At 36.9% G+C, this 18,664-nt stretch overlaps 1 protein-coding gene across 4 annotated transcripts in view; it reads left to right on the top strand.

The window, feature by feature from the left end:
- The window catches only part of PATJ (PATJ crumbs cell polarity complex component), a 473,288-nt gene extending 454,624 nt beyond the window's left edge, over window positions 1-18,664 (top strand). For 3 of the 4 annotated variants that reach the window (XM_077149461.1, XM_077149460.1, XM_077149463.1), the window contains 3 exons: window positions 9,526-9,632; window positions 11,934-12,057; window positions 16,666-18,664. In XM_077149461.1, coding sequence (XP_077005576.1) covers window positions 9,526-9,632; window positions 11,934-12,057; window positions 16,666-16,812 — 378 coding nt within the window. In that variant the 3' untranslated portion in view covers window positions 16,813-18,664. The remainder of the gene's footprint in view (window positions 1-9,525; window positions 9,633-11,933; window positions 12,058-16,665) is intronic. The other variant, XM_077149462.1, reaches the window with a different exon arrangement.

The raw sequence follows: 18,664 nt of genomic DNA, 5'->3' as shown, positions 1-18,664 counted from the left end.
CTACAATATTAGATTTCAAGAGGCAGAAGATAGGATTAGTGAATTGGAGGACAGGACATCTGAAATCCAACAAGCCAAGGAAAATATAGGGAAAAGAATGGGAAAATATGAGGGACTGAGAATTGAATGACAACATGAAGCACACAAATATACATGTTGTGGGTGTTCCAGAAGGAGAAGAGAAGGGAAAAGAAGGAGAAAGACTAATGGAGGAAATTATCATTGAAAATTTCTCAATTCTTATGAAAGACTTAAAATTACAGATCCAATCTGAACAGTGAATAAAAAAGTATTTGCAAAGTTCCCTTTGGGGAATGTTGAGAAAGGGGGGAAATTCAACTTCCCCAAGTTGAATTCTTGATATTCTCACAAGCAGTGTGGACAACCAAAGCTATAGGCTGAGCCCCCAGTCTTGGGGTTTGTTCATATGAAACTTAACCCCACAAAGGATAGGTCATGTCTACTTCAAATTAAGCCCAAGACTCACCCCCAAGAGAACCAATTTTGTTACTCAGATGTGGCCTGTCTCTCCAGCCAACACAACAAGCAAACTCACTGCCCTCCCCTTGTCTATGTGGGACAGAAATCCTAGAATGAGCTGAGAATCAGCATCAAGGGATTGAGAAAACCTTCTTGACCAAAAGGGGAAAAAGCAAAATGAGACAAAATAAAGTGTCAATGGCTGAGAGATTCCAAACAAAGGTTACTTGGAGGTTACTCTTGCACATTAAATAGATATCACCTTGTTATTCAAGATGTAATGGAGAGGCTGGAGGGAACTGCCTGAAAATGTAGAGCTGTGTTCCAGTAGCCATGTTTCTTGAAGATGATCAAATAATGATATAGCTTTTGCAATGTGACTGTGTGATTGTGAAAACCTTGTGTCTGATGCTCCTTTTATCTACCTTATCAACAGATGAATAAAACATATGGAATAAAAATAAATAATAGGGGAAACTAATGTTCAAATAAATTTAGATTGAAATACTAGTGATCAATGAAAGGGAGGGGTAAGGCGTATGGTATGTATGAATATTTTTCTGTTGTCTTTTTATTTCTTTTTCTGAATTGATGTAAATGTTCTAAGAAATGATCATGATGATGAATATGCAACTATGTGATGATATTGTGAATTACTGATTATATATGTAGAACCAGATGATCAAAAGTTAAGAATGTTTGCATTTGTTTGTTGTTATATATTTTTTTAATTTTAAAAATGTTAATAAAAAAATTACAGATCCAAGAAGTGCAGCATACCTCAAACAGAATAGATCCAAATAGACATACTCCAAGACACTTACTAATCAGAATGTCAAATGTCAAAGAGAAAGAGAGAATTTTGAAAGCAGCAGGAGAAAAGCACTCCATCACATACAAGGGAAGCCCAATAAGACTATGCGTAGATTTCTCAGCAGAAACTGTGGAGGCAAGAAGACAGTGGTATTATATATTTAAGATACTAAAAGAGAAAAACTGCCAACCAAGAATTCATTATCCAGCAAAATTGCCCTTCAGAAATAGGGGGAAATTAAAACATTCTCAGACAAAAAATCATTGAGAGAATTTGTAACCAAGCGAGACCGGCTCTGCAAGAAATACTAAAGGGAGCTCTAGAGACAGATAGGAAAAGACAAGAAAGAGTGGTGTGGAGAAGAATGTAGAAATGAAGATTATCAATAAAGGTAAAAAGAAGAAAAATTAGATATGACATAAAATCCAAAAGGCAAAATGGTAGAAGTACTGACCTTACAATAATAATACTAAATGTTAGTGGATTAAATTCCCCAATCAAAAGACATAGACTGGCAGAATGGATTTAAAAACTGGACCCATCTATGTGCTGTCTACAGGAGATGCACCTTAGACCCAAAGGTAAGCATAGGTTGAAAGTGAAGGGTTGAGAAAAGATATTTCATGCAAACAACAATCAGAAAAGACCAGGCATAGCTATACTAATATCCAACAAATTAGACTTCAAATGTTAAACAATTAAAAGCGACAAAGAAGGACATTGTGTATTAATAAAAGTAAAAATTCAACAAGAAGGCATAAACCAGCATATCCCAGAAAAGCCATGTCTTAATCCTCATTCAATATTGCAGGATGGGAGCTTTTTGATTATCCATGGAGATGTAACCCACCCAATTGTAGGTGTAACATTTTATTAGATGGTTTACATGGAGATGTGCCTCCACTCATTCAAGGTGGGGTTGCTTACTGGAGTCCTTTAAGAGGAAAACATTTTGGGAAAAGCTAGTGACCCATGAGAGCCCATGCAGCCATAAAGACCTTTGGAGATGAAGAAGGAAAACACCCCCGGCACCGAAAAAGCTAGCAGATATAAGCCAGGTTCACCATGTGCCTTTCCAGTTGAGAGAGAAATCCCGAAAGCCAATGGCCTTCCTGAACCAAGGTATCTCTCCCTGGGATGCCTTAGATTGGACATTTCTATAGCTTGCTTTAATTTGGATATTTTCATAGCCTTAGAACATGTAAACTTGCAACTTAATAAACTCCCCTTTTTAAAGTCATTCTGTTTCTGGTATAGCACATTCTGGCAGCTAGCAAACTAGGACACTTACCCATGAGGAATCCCTGTCCTTCCCCTCTCCTCTCTTCACTTTAAACTGCTTGTGTTCCTATTTACCCCCCTCACTGGATGATATCAATTATCAACCTTTTGGTGGACAGAGAACACATTTGCTTCCACATTGATTTCCTCTACTCCCCATCCCTATTCTTAGAACCTACCACAGAAGTTTATACACAGGAGTTTAAGGTTCACTTTTTTAGAAAAAGAAACAAAGAAATGTATAAGGTTCCCGGTATCCTATTAACCTTCCCTCCATGTTGTTCAGTCTCTGGTGTTGATTTGGGGGGGTAGAGCACTTTAGATACAGGGCTGAAGCAAGTCATGTCATTGAATTTATATACCATTGTACACACGCACATCTTAGGAGAGCAGATTAACCCCTTAGACAAGTTCACCTGGGAAGGTATAACTCTCCTACCTATCAAATTACTAATGAACTCTAAGACCAATAGGGTGATGCAGATGTACTGGGGCTAAAAAGTCATTCTGGCAGGACAGGCTTGTCAGTCCTGCGAAAGACCAAGTTGACAGTGGAAATCCTTCACTTTTCCCTTTCAGCCCCTTGTATTCCACTCCTGTGAAATAGAAAGGAGCGCTAACAATTCCAGGAATCCTGGGTGGAACTCCTGGGTTTAATGTTGTCAGTGGATTAGAAAAAGTTTTTATTTCTGGTTTTGAAGGAATGTGTTTTTCCTTAAGATAGTGCTGTAGTATTTTTATATTTTCCAGCTGGATGAAAAATACTGAGTTTTTATCAAACAGAACTATGACTTTGGTTTCACAATTTACGTGGCTAATTTCATGACTATTGAATTGATATACCCTACACATGTGGTCTCTTCTCAGTACCCTGGGGGGTGATGTTTTCCCCTTCTATTGCCAAACATTTGCAGTCATGACCTCCTGCTCTATTTGCAGCTTCTTGTTTTGTTGTCTCTCTGCCCCCACCCCCCTTTTACATGGCTGGACTCTAAACTGTGTGGAGGCCAAGACCAGGTCTTTGTACCCCTGCTCCCAGGCGCTTTGCTTGACACAGCTCAGAGTTAACAGCCCAAGCTTCTAGAGTTCAATCATAAAGATTTTAATTCTGGCTTCTCCCCTTACCACCTTTGTGACCTTGGGAAAGTTGCTTAACCTCTCTTTCAATTTCCTCAGCTGTAATATGGGAATAATAATGATAACTACCATTTTAGATATGTAGAAGAGTGCCAACTATAAAGTAAGTGTTCAGCTTGTATTTGATAGTGGTAGTGGTGATGTTTTATGTTGAATAAATGAGCAAGCAAAATAAGAAAAAAGCAATTTACCATTGAATCTTGGCATTTGAAGGTACATTAGGAAAAAATAGTATTTTACCGAGTTTCTTCCTCTGCCCCTAAGAGATAGCCTGTTTCGTGGTTAGTTGAAGTACATATCCAGCTTCCCACCAAGCATAGGAATTACCTTTAGCTCTTCATCCCTGATAGATTTTTTGAATCCCTATATGAATGCTTACCTTCATGGTGTGCTTGCATATCCTAAAAAGTGATACCATTCCGCTTCATAATTACTTTAATTGCTAGAATTTTTTCCCTTCTTTCAAAGAACCTAAGTGAGACTGGGAAATAGTTCATGCTTAATGAAAGTCTATTGATTTCTGTTTGGGGTGGTGTACATTTTAAATAATGGATAGTGGTGATGGCAGCACAGCATCATGAATGTAATTAACACCATGGAGTTATATATTTGAAATGAGAAATGTTATACTATATATATGGTACCACAATACATTTTTTAAATAATTTTTTTAAAGAAAAGGTCCTAAAACCATTTCCTTGTAACTGTCATCAGTCTTACTCTGTTCTGTGGAAATTCAGAAAAGTGGGTTTCATAATCCCTATTCCTTCTGAAGAACTTTAGTCGTTCATTTATTCTGCAAGTATTTATGAAGCAACTATTGTGTGCCAAGCACATAATAACATTGAACTCAAGAAAACAGTCTTTATGAAGGGAAAAGCAGTTAACAGTCACACAAATATGTATCATCACAATTTGCGAGATAAACTTTAAGAGAAAAACAAGAGGAATTAACTTAAATGGGGGTGGTCTAAGTACGCTTGTATAAAGGAAGTGGCATTTAAACTGAGATCAGGATGACTGGGAAAGGGGGAATTCCAGGCAGTGAGAATTGGGTTAAAGTGGAAGTAGACAGATGGAGTCAGAGTGGTAGGACTTTTGCGTGCATAAATAGGGATCCGAATTTGATTCCAAGTACAGCGGAGCTCACAGAAAGGCTTTAAGCAGAGGAGAGCCATTATCCATTTTATGTTTCAAAGGTGCTGTGTAGAGATGAGGATTAGAAGAAGATGAGTAAGGGTTCCAGTTAAAAGACAGTTGATGATGATGGTTTCAACTAGCATGATCACAGAGATGAAAAATAAATGAATTTGAGAAGTACTTCAGAGGTAGAATCCAGGGCGGGCAATGGTGGCGCAGTGGCAAAGTTCTCGCCTGCCATGCCAGAGACCTAGGTTCAATTCCCAGTGCCTGCTCATGCCAAAAAAAAAAAAAAAAAAACAACAGAGGTAGTACCCGGAGAACTTGGTGGTGGGTTACAAATGGGAGGTTCAGGTTGTTGTTGGGATGGCAAGCACCTATATGGCTAGCATCCTAGCATCCTTTCTAATTGGATGGTCTCACACAGCAGCTAATATTTTCAGTATTCCACTTAGTAAATTCCTAAAGCAGCTTGAAGTACCATTTACTAAGATGATGAACACTAGAGGAAAAGTGAATTGAGAGGAACAGGTTGTTGAATCAAGGGTATGGATGTGGTTGTATTAATTTCAAACTTTTAGGATATTAAAATGCATATATCGAGTTTGCAGTTGGATATAGGAGACTATCCTGGGAATTGCCAGGACATTAGGGGAATTTAAAGTAATGGGAATGTGTGGTGCCATATAGAGCTTGATGTGCAAGTGGGAAGAAGGCCCAGGTCTGAGTTATTGATAGGAGAATAGAAGATTAGCAAAGAGATGGAAAAGTGGACCTGGAGAGCAGAAAGAAAGCCAGAATAGTGTGAGTCATGGAAGTTTGGACTGGGTGATAGGGTCAGAAGCTAGAATAGGGTGGTCTTTAAAGATGTTCTGGGTTAAGAATAGGTGAGGTGTGGGACTCAGCATCAAAGGATTGAGAAAGCCTTCTCGACCAAAAGAGAGAAGAGAGAAATGAGACAAAATAAAGTGTCAATGGCTGAGAGATTTCAGAGTTGAGAGGTTATCCTGGAGGTTATTCTAATGCATTACGTAGATATCACCTTGTTAGTCAAGATGTAATGGAGAGGCTGGAGGGAACTGCCTGAAAATGTAGAGCTGTGTTCCAGTAGCCATGTTTCTTGAAGATGATTGAATAATGATAAAGCTTTCTCAATGTGACTGTGTGATTGTGAAAACCTTGTGTCTGATGCTCCTTTTATCTACCTTATCAACAGATGAGTAAAACATGCAGAATAAAAATTAATAATAGGGGGAACAAATGTTAAAATAAATTTATTAGATTGAAATGCTAGTGATCAATGAAAAGGAGGGGTAAGGGGTATGGTATGTATGAATTTTTTTCTGTTGTCTTTTTATTTTTTTCCAAATTGATACAAATGTTCTAAGAAATGATCACGACGATGAATATGCAGCTATGTGATGATATTTTGAATTACTGATTATATATTTAGAATGGAATGATATGTTAACAGTGTTTGTGTTTGTTGTTATTTTTTTTAATTTTAAAATTAATAAAATAAAATAAAACAAAAATAAATAAAATACCCTTACCAGCTGTAGCTAAATTTAGCAATTTAAGCAGCCATGCCCTCTGTTGGCTTATTCTGAAACTGCAATCAAATCAAGTCCCTTTGTGCTGCTGTCAAGCGAAGTCCTTCACTGTGTACTAGTGCCTGTGAGTATTATAACCTAGAAGCAGGGAGAGCCTGGGAGCTTTTGAAAAAGAAACTGTTGACTAGTTAAACGGGAAGGCAACTACATGGTAAGCAAGCAAGGTAGGCTTTTAGGACATCCATTTAACAGATGAGAAAGTAGAAACTCAGACACAGCATCATTTTAGTGGCAGAAGCTAAACTCTAGAACTTCGTTCTAATTCCTAGTATGGGCTCTCACTGTGCTATATTTCTTCTGAATACTTTGGAATGCTATTTTCAGAATATAAATATAAAATGAATGTTTAAATGCCGTTATTCTATTGTAGTTTAGGACTATCTAAAAGGCAAATCTCAGGAAGCCAGAGATACTCATTTGCTCATTCTTTCATCAAAAAAATATTTGTTGAGCACTAGAGGAAAAGTGAATTGAGAGGAATAAGTTGTTGAGTGAAGGATATGGATATCATTGTATTAATTTTATAAATCTTTAGGATATTAAAATGCATATATTATTTGCCAGGCACTAATCTATGTGATAGGGTATGGTAATGAACAGAACAGACAAACTTCTACCCTCACATTCTAATATGAAGTGATAGATAATAAATAAAACAAATAGGGTAGAATAAATTCTGTTCATTAGATAAGGATTATGGTAAAGAGAAAAACATGAAACAGGAAAGGGGAATATGAAATGTTGGTGTGGAAATATAGTGACCTGGGAAACTGACTTTAGAATAAACACCTTGGGAAGTGAAAGAGCTTCCAGACAGAAGGTATCAGCAATTGCAAAGTGCTGAGTTGAGGATGTGTCTGACATGCTAGACAAACACCGAGGAAACCAGAGTGGCTGGAGCAGAGTGAACACAGAGGAAAATGTTAGGTGATGAGGGTAGAGATGTAACTGGCAGATCACACAGGGCCTTGTACATCATAGTAAGGACTTTGGCTTGTGTTCTGAGGGAGCTGGGTTTCCTAAGGATGGTTTTAAGCAGAGGAGTGAAATGATCTGCCCTATTTTAACAGGAGCATTATAGCTGCTATTGATTGGAGTAGGAGGGTGCTGAAGCAGGCAGACCAGTGAGGAGGCTATTCTAAAACTCCAGGCAACAACTCTGCAAGTTAAATTATTACCCTCTTCCCTACATGGGACATGACATCCAGGGGTGAAAGTCTTCCTGGCAACGTGGAATATGACTCCCAGGGATGAGTCTGGCTCTGGCACTGTGGGATCAACAATGTCTTCCTGACCAAAAGGAGGAAAAGAATTGTAACAAATAAGGTATCAGTGACTGAAAAAGTTCAAATAGAGTCAAGAAGCTATTCTGGAGCTACTCTCATGAAAGCTTCAGCTAGATATTGCTAGTTATCATGGTTTGCCAAACTCCAACCAAAACTGTTCTGACAAACCTAAAGAACACCAAAGGCTTTATCTGAGATTCTACAAAGGGTCCATGCACTATGATTACTTACCAGAAACCAACCGGCAGATAAGACCAGATAAGTCCTGAAACCCAGGGGGCCAGCCTCTCCAGAACATTAACTAGTTACATCCCCTTATCCCGTATTATTGACACACCTTTCCAACATGAAAAGTTAGAATGGGCTATGCCCCTAAAGATTGGGAGAAAGATCAAAGGAAAAGGAAGAGTTATAACCAAGAAATTAGGATTTAACAAATGAGTGACTGCTGAATCATTATATTGATATTTCTTTTAGTCTCCAGTGTCTTGGAACAGCTAGAAAGAAAAACCTAAAACTGTGGAACTGTAACCTATACCAAACTCTGAAATCTGTTCCATAACTAATTTTTGTGGTGTGCTTTGAAATTTATTACTTTTTTGTATATATGTTATTTATAAAAAAACTCTAAGCAAGAGATAATTTCTTTTTCTATTGTCTTTTTATTTCTTTTTCTGAATTAATGCAAATGTTCTAAGAAATGATGAATATGCAACTAAGTGATGATATTGTGAATTACTGATTATTATGTTGTTTTATTTTGTTTCTTATTTTTTTAATTAATAAATAAATTTTTTAAAAAAGAGATAATTTTGTAGATAGACAAACAAGATTTTTTGTAAGCTTTTTATTTTGAAATATTTGCAAATGACAGGATAGTTACAAAAATAATACAAACTCCAAACAGAGAATTCCAATATACCCCTATCCCCTTAAACACAGAGAGCCACCAATTTTAACATTTTGCCACATTTGCCATATCATTCTATTTACCCATCAGTTTATCAGTCCATTTATCCATCTATCCTTCTATCTATAGATCAATTTTCTGGACACTTGTGTGTAGGCTGTATACATCATGTTCCTTGAACACTTAATACTGCCATGTACATTTCCTAAAAATAAGGACATATCAAGTTCAAGAAATTTAACATGTATATAAAGCTTACATAGACTAATAAAATTTTATGAGGATTTCATATTGTTATGAGAGGAAGAGAGGCATCAAGTTGCAGTTACTTGAGATGACAAAGATTTCAGTAGCAAAGGTTAGAGGGGGTAAGGTTCAGTTTGGGGCATGTTGAGTTTGAGATACCTATTAAATTTACCAATAAAGACACCACGTTGATGACTGGATTTGTGGATTGGAAGTTAGGTAAGAGGTGGTGCTAGAGTTACAGATTTGGGAATTATCAACACATAGATGGAATTTAAATTCATGAGAGGAGATAACTAAGGGAGTAAGTGTAGATGGAAAAGATTAAACCAGTGCTGAGTCTCGTGGGACTCTGATATTCAGAGGTGGTACTCAAATGGTTAGAGGTTTGGGAGATATGAAGGAGTGATCAGAAAGGTGGAAAGGAAACTAGTAGATTATGGTATCGTGGAAGCCAAACGACGAAAACAGTTCAAGAAAGAGAATAAACCATTGTGTCAAATGCTGCTGGTAGGTTGAATAAGAAGGAGAAATAAAAACTGACCATTGGATAAACTATGGTTTCTCTCATTCTCCCCTGCCTTATAATGGGTTGTCATGTTCTAACTTTTACCCCAGGTTGTTGCAGATACCAATATAAGCGCCATAGCAACTCAACTTGAAAATATGTCTACAGGCTACCAGCTTGGTTCACCCACTGCTGAACACCATCCAGAAGACACAGAGTGAGTATTCTAGATGCATTGTGCCTATTATATGCATGGGCAAAGCTCAGTGAGACCTTCTCCAGGTCTAGAGTGTACTCTCTAAAGAAGAGGAGAGGAAAAGTACACATTATCTTTTCTAATTCCTAGATAATCTCCAAGAAGTCACCAGGGTTCCCTTATTTCCCACAAGGCTTTATTCCAGTGTATGAGTTCTTAAAAGATGATTATTCTATAATGATATAGCTTTCGCAATGTGACTGTGTGATTGTGAAAACCTTGTGTCTGATGCTCATTTTATCTACAGTGTGGACAGATGAGCAAAACGTATGGATTAAAAATAAATAACAGGGGAACAAATGTTAAAATTTAAAAATATGTATATTGGGAAATAAACAAACGAAAAACACCTAGGGTCCTTATAACATTCTTTGATATACTTGGGGAAATATAGACATTCCCATGTAATCCTGGCTCCTTTGTTATAACTGCACAGACCCCCCGCTAGAACTACTAACATAAAAGAATTTAAAAACCACTTATAATCCCATCACTGTTAACGTTGGGAGATATTTTTTACTAATCTTTTATTTGAAAATAAAGTAAAACTAATGGATTGAAAGTAAAGTAAAACATTATGAGATAAATGGAGGTAAACTCCATCAGATATTGCCAGTTGAGGAATGAGGCACACCTCCCCCATCCCCATGAAAACAGGTCTTTTACTGTGAATTGGCACAATTATGATAGTCTCTAATTATTTGGTGGACCCCAGGCCCTAGCTCTGAAACAATGGCTTTGGGTATCTAAGGTCCCATTTCAGTATCTTTGGAAATGGGGGCTGTTTTTGAAAGAGAAAATCCTTGTCTAGCCATGGGCCATTACTGAGAGTGCTTACATGGCCATGGAGTGGTGAAACATAGAACCCTTATCCATGACGTCATTACTGCGCAGCCATAGGGTATAATTCATTATTATTTCAGCTGACATTTATTGAGCATCTTCCTGAGGCCAAACTCTGCAAGTACTAAGTCCTAAGGATTCAGACTTAGAAACATACGTAAAGTGTTTCTCCAGTCCTCAAGGAACTGCCAGAGCATTGGAAAAACAGAGACGCGTAAATCCATGATTTAAAAAGATACAAGAAAGATAAGTAAGCACAAAATCTTGAGAAAACATGGAAGAGGGGCCTAACTCAAGGCGCATAGTAGAAGCAGCTAATGGTTAAGCTGAGTTTTGAAAGACTTGGAATAAAGCAGAGCTGGTATTCAAAACAGTTAACAGCAAGTGAACCACAGCAATGAAAGGTGTTAATAATGGTAGTTTATGAAAATCCTGTATTTTATACATGATTGTTCTATAAATCTACAACTTCTTTTATTTAAAAAAAAGTTAATTTACATGGCATAGATATTCAGCAATTAATTTGTATGCCTGCTGTAAACAACCAGTAAGTAGATCAACAGATAATTGGTATCAGTGTGTACTCGCTGAAAATCAACCCTAAAGAATGCCACATAAAATTGAGGGGAGGAAGAAGGAAGAATAATATAGTCAGACAGAACAGCACAGTCAAAGGTTGCTTATCACAATATTGCAGATTTCTCTAAATATTTGAACGGCTGGTTTTGTATCAGGTGACTCTGACTCTCAAACATGCATGTTGCCACAGAACAAGTGATGCCAGGACACAAACAGGAACCTCCTGCTACAAATGAGATGATAATGTCTGGAATACCAGAGTTCTTTTCTGGGTGCCCTTTGGACAGTAGCATTTGCGAATAAGAAATTGGCACTAGCTAAGCTTAGATTAAACTACTTGAGCCAACCTAGGTAATTTAATTTTTAGCCTCATTGTTTCTGTGAGAGACTTCCACACTAGATGAAGCTTTGAAAAACCAAATTATACATTTGAAACAGATTATATTTATCCATTTTGCTTCACTTTGGTTTCTCTTCTCTCCTGAATTTCAGTTCTCATACAGTCCTGATCCTGCGTTTGTGACAAGCAAAGTGCATAGTGCTGGAAATATTCAGATAATGAAGATTTAAGGAATTCATAGTCTGATGGGGGAGAAAGATGGTTAAGTAATCACTATACAATAGAAGTGCCAGAATAGAAATGTGGACCAAGTTCAAAGGTAGCAGAGAGAATTAAAAACTAAGTTTCTAGATTGCTCCTTGAGAGTTTGATTTGAAAAGTTGACCTTCCTTCATAGTTTCATAGTATGAAAGTCTCTCTCAAACCTATGTTCTTCCATTAAAATGAAATTCCCTTTCACTATCTATTCTTCAATTAAACAGCATGCATTGTGTTTTCAGAACACCTCCACCTAAGATAATTACTTTGGAGAAAGGCTCTGAAGGATTGGGTTTTAGTATTGTAGGGGGTTATGGAAGTCCCCATGGAGACCTGCCAATTTATGTCAAGACTATATTTGCAAAGGTATTTTTTTCCTTTTTATTATACTTTTTTTTATTAAACCTAGGTGAGATTTTTTTTTTAAGTGCTTTGCTTTGCTTTACTTTGAACTAAACCTGGATATGTGCATGTGTGCTTATTTCATTTGGATATTTTAGGAAACTCCAGCACCAGATAGTGAGAGAGGAGCTCTTTTATAATGGAGTCACAAGAAGCTTAATTTTCTCTGGACCCTATTACAGAAGTAAAGTCTAACAGCTTTTAAAGAGTGTCTTCTTTCAGCCACACGGTATAAAAAGCAATGCCATGCTCTTTGGAAGTTTCCTTAAGAATATTGTTCCAGGCTAGAACAAAGATTTGGCTTTTTCCTTTAAGAAAAGATAACAGACACTGGAGGACTGGAGGGCTGAAGTGCAAAGCTTTGAAAATCTCAGGACACTTTTCTCTTTTCCATTATTCTGCTAGGTACTTGCAGGACCAGCCCAATAGATTAGAATAAGCCTGGACTGGGTGGTTCAGTGGTATGACACTTGCCTGCCATGCAGGAGACCTGGGTTAGATTCCCAGCCCATGCACCACCACCACCCCCCACTTCCCCCCCAAAAAAGAATAAGCCCAGATAATAAAGTGTTTTTCAGGAACTAAATATTACTTCCAACAAATCCTAGTTAATTAGTACACAGTCATGGTATCCATTCCTACTGCTGCCTGTGAATGGTCTTGGATAAATTAGTTTTAACTTCATTTTGGTTCTAAAAATTGGAATTTAAATATAAATTTTGGGGTGGGTAACAGTGGCTCAGTGGCTGAGTTTTCACCTGCCATGCTGGAGACCCAGATTCGATTCCTGCAGCCTGCCCATGTAAAGAATATGTATATATATTTATTTTGAAGATCTCTGAAAAGTGTTTATATTGATATGATAGGCTTTTAAAATGTTTTATCCCAATTATTTGTTAATTAATCTAATTGCCTCCTGCTCTTTTATTTTCCTAAAGAAATACAAGTCTTGAAAAGAAGAATTAAGATGAACAGTGAACTCTAAGTTAACCATGAACTATAGTTAATGGTGCACATTTAATTATATAAATGTGGCTTTCAGCAACTGTAACAAATGTACCACACCAATGAAAAAATAGATAGGATGGAGTCTGTCCCTTTCTAGAAAGCTGTAATGTACATTAAGCAAGTTCACTTTTATGAGTCATTTTTATTTACTTTTAGGATGTATCAGGCAGCTGCAGATTTGGCCACCTATTTTCATCTTGCTGGGTTCCTATTAAGAAGGCATATTTTTCCCAAACACACATGGTTGAACTGACAGTGGGCAAAAAGGAAGAGGGAAGGCAGCCCAGAAGCATTCTGGGAAACAGAAATCCCCCAGTCTGGCAAACCCAAGATGTATAAACCTCATAGAGACCCTCCTTCTCCTAGGACATGTGATGATTATTCTTTGGGTGGCATTATTATACTTTGCTTTTGAAAGAGCCAGCTGTATAGATAAGGATAGTGAAAAGGCTGCAAAGTTTAACCCCACAACCTAGCAAGTCCTGCTGTCCTGCCTTTGCCCCCATAAAGCCCTTCACTTCATGATAACTGTCAGCAAATCAGCGGTGATCCTGAGAGAGGGCTGGTTGGCTTCTAAGGTCTTCTGATCTGTGTCCCAGAGTTCTACAGGCTGTGCCTGTACATAGACTGTTTGGATGGGAGCCAGGACATTTGTCAAGTCACCAGAACATACAGCTGAGAGTAAAATGGCCATGCATTGCTGGAGAAATTTGATAAGAAGCCATCATAAAATCATAGTGGAATAAGAATAGTGGGAGTGATGAATGGACTGAAGCTTGTACTGAATGCCCTGTTTAATGGTCCCCATTGAAGATGCTTATTTAGGAGGCACTTATATAGGTAGTAATATTATAAGTAACAAATATTGAATATCCTTGGTATGTTTTATTTTTTATTGAATGGGTTTTTTTTTTTTTGTAAAGTGAGGCAACCTAAAAATTAAAAACTCTAAATTAAAAAAAAGTCTAAGCCCTATCTTCATGGCCTCTTTATCAGTCAGTCTCAATAAAATATTCCAATGCAAGTAATGATCATTACTATTACTTAGCTAGCCCCTTGGAGTTTATAAGATTTATCTGTTTACAGTAAGGCAATATATTCACATTTAAAAGTTTTCTACGAGAACCAATAAACCACAGCTAGCAAAGGGGAATTTTCTTTAATGGTGAAACACTTCTAAAATGAATTCTAACACCAATCTAACATTTCCCTATAAGAATTTTCAGGGTCTATGAATTATGGCTATATGTTTCTGTGTTTCTTTAATATACATATTCTTAGAAATGTTCCTCTGTTTAGGTGTCTGGAGCTCAGATAGGTACAGGCAGGGTGTTTATTTTTACATGACCTTTTGGAGTCCTAAGCTTCCTTTAATAATTCTCTTGTTCAATGAAGGAATTATTTAATATGGCCCACAGAGATCTCCCCACCCTATAACCAGCAGTGTGAAATCACAGGCATTTCAGGGTGCAGGAAAGTTGCAAGGCTTAGTCAATATGATTAACAGGCTGTCAGTACCTCCCATTTTCTTTCAGCTGTTTGTTGGAAGCTTCAGAATCAAAGCAATTGTTAGGCTTTAGTTCTTTTAGCACCTGAAATTTACCATAAGCCAATAAGAGGGTGGCCTAATGTCTTTAACTCTCAAAATTTAGGGAACAGTTTTTCAGAGGCTATGAAATCTGAAAATATGAGTATGCCTATCACTAGAGTTTAATTTTATTTTACTAATACCATCGTTGAGTAACTATCATGTGTCTTACATTTAATCCTTAGAATAGATCACGATGTAGAGAGTATGCTCATTTTACACGATCTAAAAAAGGCTAATTGACCAAGAGGGGACAAATATCAAGTGGGTAGAACCAGAATAATTCCAAGCTAGATGGAAGTCTTCAAGCCATTATCTCCTCCTTCCTGTCCTGACTCCACAAATGCCACATTAATAAAGTAGATTAAGTCAGTAAATCGCTGTCAAGTAAGCACATCAACATCTGAAATAGTGTACAAATCCTAGAAAGAGGAAAAATCATCCTTTTCTTTTTTTGTATTACTGAAAATGAAAGTTAAAACTTGAAGAACTTAACATACTTCTTTAAAACTAATTATATAGGTATCTAAAGTTTACTGGAGGCCTTAGCCTTGTAAAACTTAATACGAGCAAGTTAGCCCAGTAATTCTGAATTTATCCATTAGGGTTACTTGTTTGATTATCTCTATTCTGTGCAGTTAACACATTACTTTCTTAAAAGGAAAAGATTGGAGCAAAAATAACTGATATAATTATGGTTTGTTTCCCCCAATGTAGACCTGATTTTTAATATTTCTTATTAAGCCTTTACACAGAAACTCCATTTTCTTCACAGTTTTAAAATTCTAAATAATTCACCCACCACCCCACGATCTCCAGGCTGCATGCAGGTGGCCAGGTTAGTACCTCCTAGCTCAGCTAAGTTCCTGGGAACCTAAATTTCCCCCAGAAGTCCCACCTCATTTAGGGGGTGCTTCTGACACTACCTTTCCAAAGGATCTTAACAGTTATCCCCAACGGATGGAGAAAACCTCCTGCATATCATTTTCTAGATCTTTTCTTCCCTTATCAATCCAAAATGTTTCTAGTAACAGCATGCCATTTTTCAATACTCAGCTTTAAAATAAATAAATCCCGAATTTCACTTTTTTTGTGCCATTTTGAGGAGCCATGTATGACTGAGTATATTCTAAAAGTAGTTATTTAGAAATCTGTTTAGATGACCAAAGGTAAATAAAGTTGAAGCTTTTGAATATGATATTGCAAGTTTCAAAAATGCTGCCCTTTTATGGGAAACAATGTACCTAATGTATACTGTGAACTATAGTCAATAATACTATGTTAATGTTCTTTCATCACTTGTTAACAAAGGTACCACATTAATGCAAAGTGTTAATGATAGGGAGGTATATGGGAACATTGTATTTGTTACATGACTTTTCTGTAAATCTACAACTTCTTTAAGAAAAATAATAACAAATATTATGCTACACGAAAGAGACAAAAAAAAATGCTACCCTTTTATATTTATTGAAATAGAATTCACATACCATGCAATTCACCCACTTAAGGGCTACACTTATTTTTAACAGAACACCAAAGTGCTAATAATGTAATAATGCACAGGGCCACTTTATAATGATGGTCTTGGCAACAAGACTAGCACCAGGTCCTATTTTGTTATATTCATCTTTTTTTGTATATTATGTTTCCATGAATGCAACATGATATAACACCCATTTCCACTTAATACCAAATATTGAAATGAAATTCTAGTTGTAATCGAAGAAATGTACTAATACATATCTACTAGCATGTTATTTAAAAACATAATTATGGTTACTATTCAGCCATTACTAAAACACATATCCTACTTTCTTCTTAATTTAAATACACTACCTGGAAATAACTTTAATTGGTGGTTTTTAAAGTTACTATTTTACTATATGCATACCAGATACAAGTTAGAGGTTTGAATGTTATTTGAATACGAATTGCTTTCCCTGAATTAAACTGAAATGTTTTCTTGTTTATAGGGAGCAGCTGCAGATGACGGCCAATTGAAGCGAGGGGATCAGATTTTAGCTGTTAATGGTGAAACTCTGGAAGGTGTTACTCACGAGCAGGCTGTGGCCATTCTAAAACACCAGAGAGGGACTGTAACCTTAACTGTGCTGTCATGAGCCTCAGCTCCAAAACACGAAATAAATGATGTTTTAGAATATCCCAAGGAAGATGAAGTTCTGGGTGGGAATGAAAGCAATCTTAGCCTTCATTCTCACCACTTCATGCTCTCTGCTGAGAAGAGATAGCTGAGGGATCATGTGAATTTTCCAAGTCATCAATCATCTCCCCAATGTCAGCAGCTTCTGTCCCTCTTGGTGAGATTAATTTCTAAAACTTGGATGAGTCTTACATGTTTTGCAAGTAACATCAAAGCCTGTCAACTAGCAGTAAATGGTTCTGATTATATTTGCCAAAACTGGAATGAGCAGCCCCTCATTCCTTATGCCCTTCTCTCCCCTTCCCCTCCTCACAAAAGGCTTAACAGCAACCCCAGATCTCATCCGATGAACAAAAACAAACGTTAAGCAACTTGTCATCTCACTCATGATTTAGTTATACTAATTGTCTCTTCAAGTATGCTAGAAAACATTAGCAGTGTAATTAACTTACCCATGATCCCCATGATGAAATACCAAATTCTCCTATGGGAAATTACTTTGCTTTCTTCTGTATGCTTACAGTCAAATAAGTCTCAAATTCATTTCTCTAGATAGAGCTTTATAAGTTAGTCATTGGTGATTTTGATGATTCAATTTGCAAATTGTAAGAGGAAAATGCATATAATCTTCTAAAAGTTCTAAAAGGCTTTCTCATTATTTTTTGAGCTACATAAACACATACCACTGAGCAAATGCACCTCATTCCCCACTGGAGCAATTAGCATCTGTGTCCTGAATTCTAACAATGTTAAACTATGTTCAAGTCTGGAGATGCCTCTGGAGTGAATGCTAGGTCAGTAGGCACGTGGCAAGGCATTTTCAACACTCAGTCTTCAGATGAGGAGGCCACCAGCCCCAGTCACACTGCAGAGATCAGCACATTTTGCCTGAAGTCAGATGAAATGTGGGTGAACTTGGCCCTGTGTGAAGTAGAGTGGCAAATTTGATTATCCTTCCCCTTAGCTCCATGCCAGCCAACCTTGCAGCACAGATTGGAGGAACCTAGATAGAGCAACGTGCTTTGCTGCAAAGTGACTGAGCAAATGAACTGAAACTCAGGATCAGTAATGGAATTGCTTGGAAACACTTGGCTAATGTTTCTGGTCTCCAAGGAGCCTCCCATTTGCTGGAGTTTTTGCATGCTAAGAAAGTGATTATAGCAGAAAATATAAGAATACCTTTAAAGTTGATTGTGGACATTTTATTCAGGTATTAGCAGAAGAAAAGGGGAAATGCTTATTAGAGAACACTTTGGGGTTCTCTGTAAAGTATGTACTATGAAGGATGAGTACCAGGGTCAATTATAGAAGTAGTTTAGCATTATTTAATTAAAACCCCCAATGCTGCAAATGATTCACAGTAATTATGAAATTGTAATGGGCTCTAATTTAAAATGTTATTTAATAAGTATATAGATTTTAATTGAGAATTATCTTTGAGTAGATGTAATCACAAAGTGCATTAACTCTTCTTGGATATTTTGTGGCTATTCCAAAATATAGAGTGCCTGAATTTTGTGTTAAAAATGTATTTCATGACTGGTATTAAATTTTCTGAAATTACACATGGCTTTGAAATTTCTGATGTATTCACAGTATATAGTGGTGTTAGAACCTGAATTTTCAACGCATGAGAAGCTACTAGCCTCTGAATGTTTCTATATTAATTGCATGTGCAAAACACCTCAGGCAGCCAAAAAGAAACAAAATCCAAATAAAACTTGAAAATTCACCTTACAGCATATATAATACTTTAAAAATATGACTCTGCTTGATTTTGATTGAATGGCCATTAAATATACATTTTGGAA

This window comes from Tamandua tetradactyla, chromosome 2, assembly GCF_023851605.1.
Source record: "Tamandua tetradactyla isolate mTamTet1 chromosome 2, mTamTet1.pri, whole genome shotgun sequence".
Classification (NCBI taxonomy): domain Eukaryota; kingdom Metazoa; phylum Chordata; class Mammalia; order Pilosa; family Myrmecophagidae; genus Tamandua; species Tamandua tetradactyla.
Note: the sequence above shows the minus strand (reverse complement) of the source record. Positions and strands in the feature narration are given on the sequence as shown.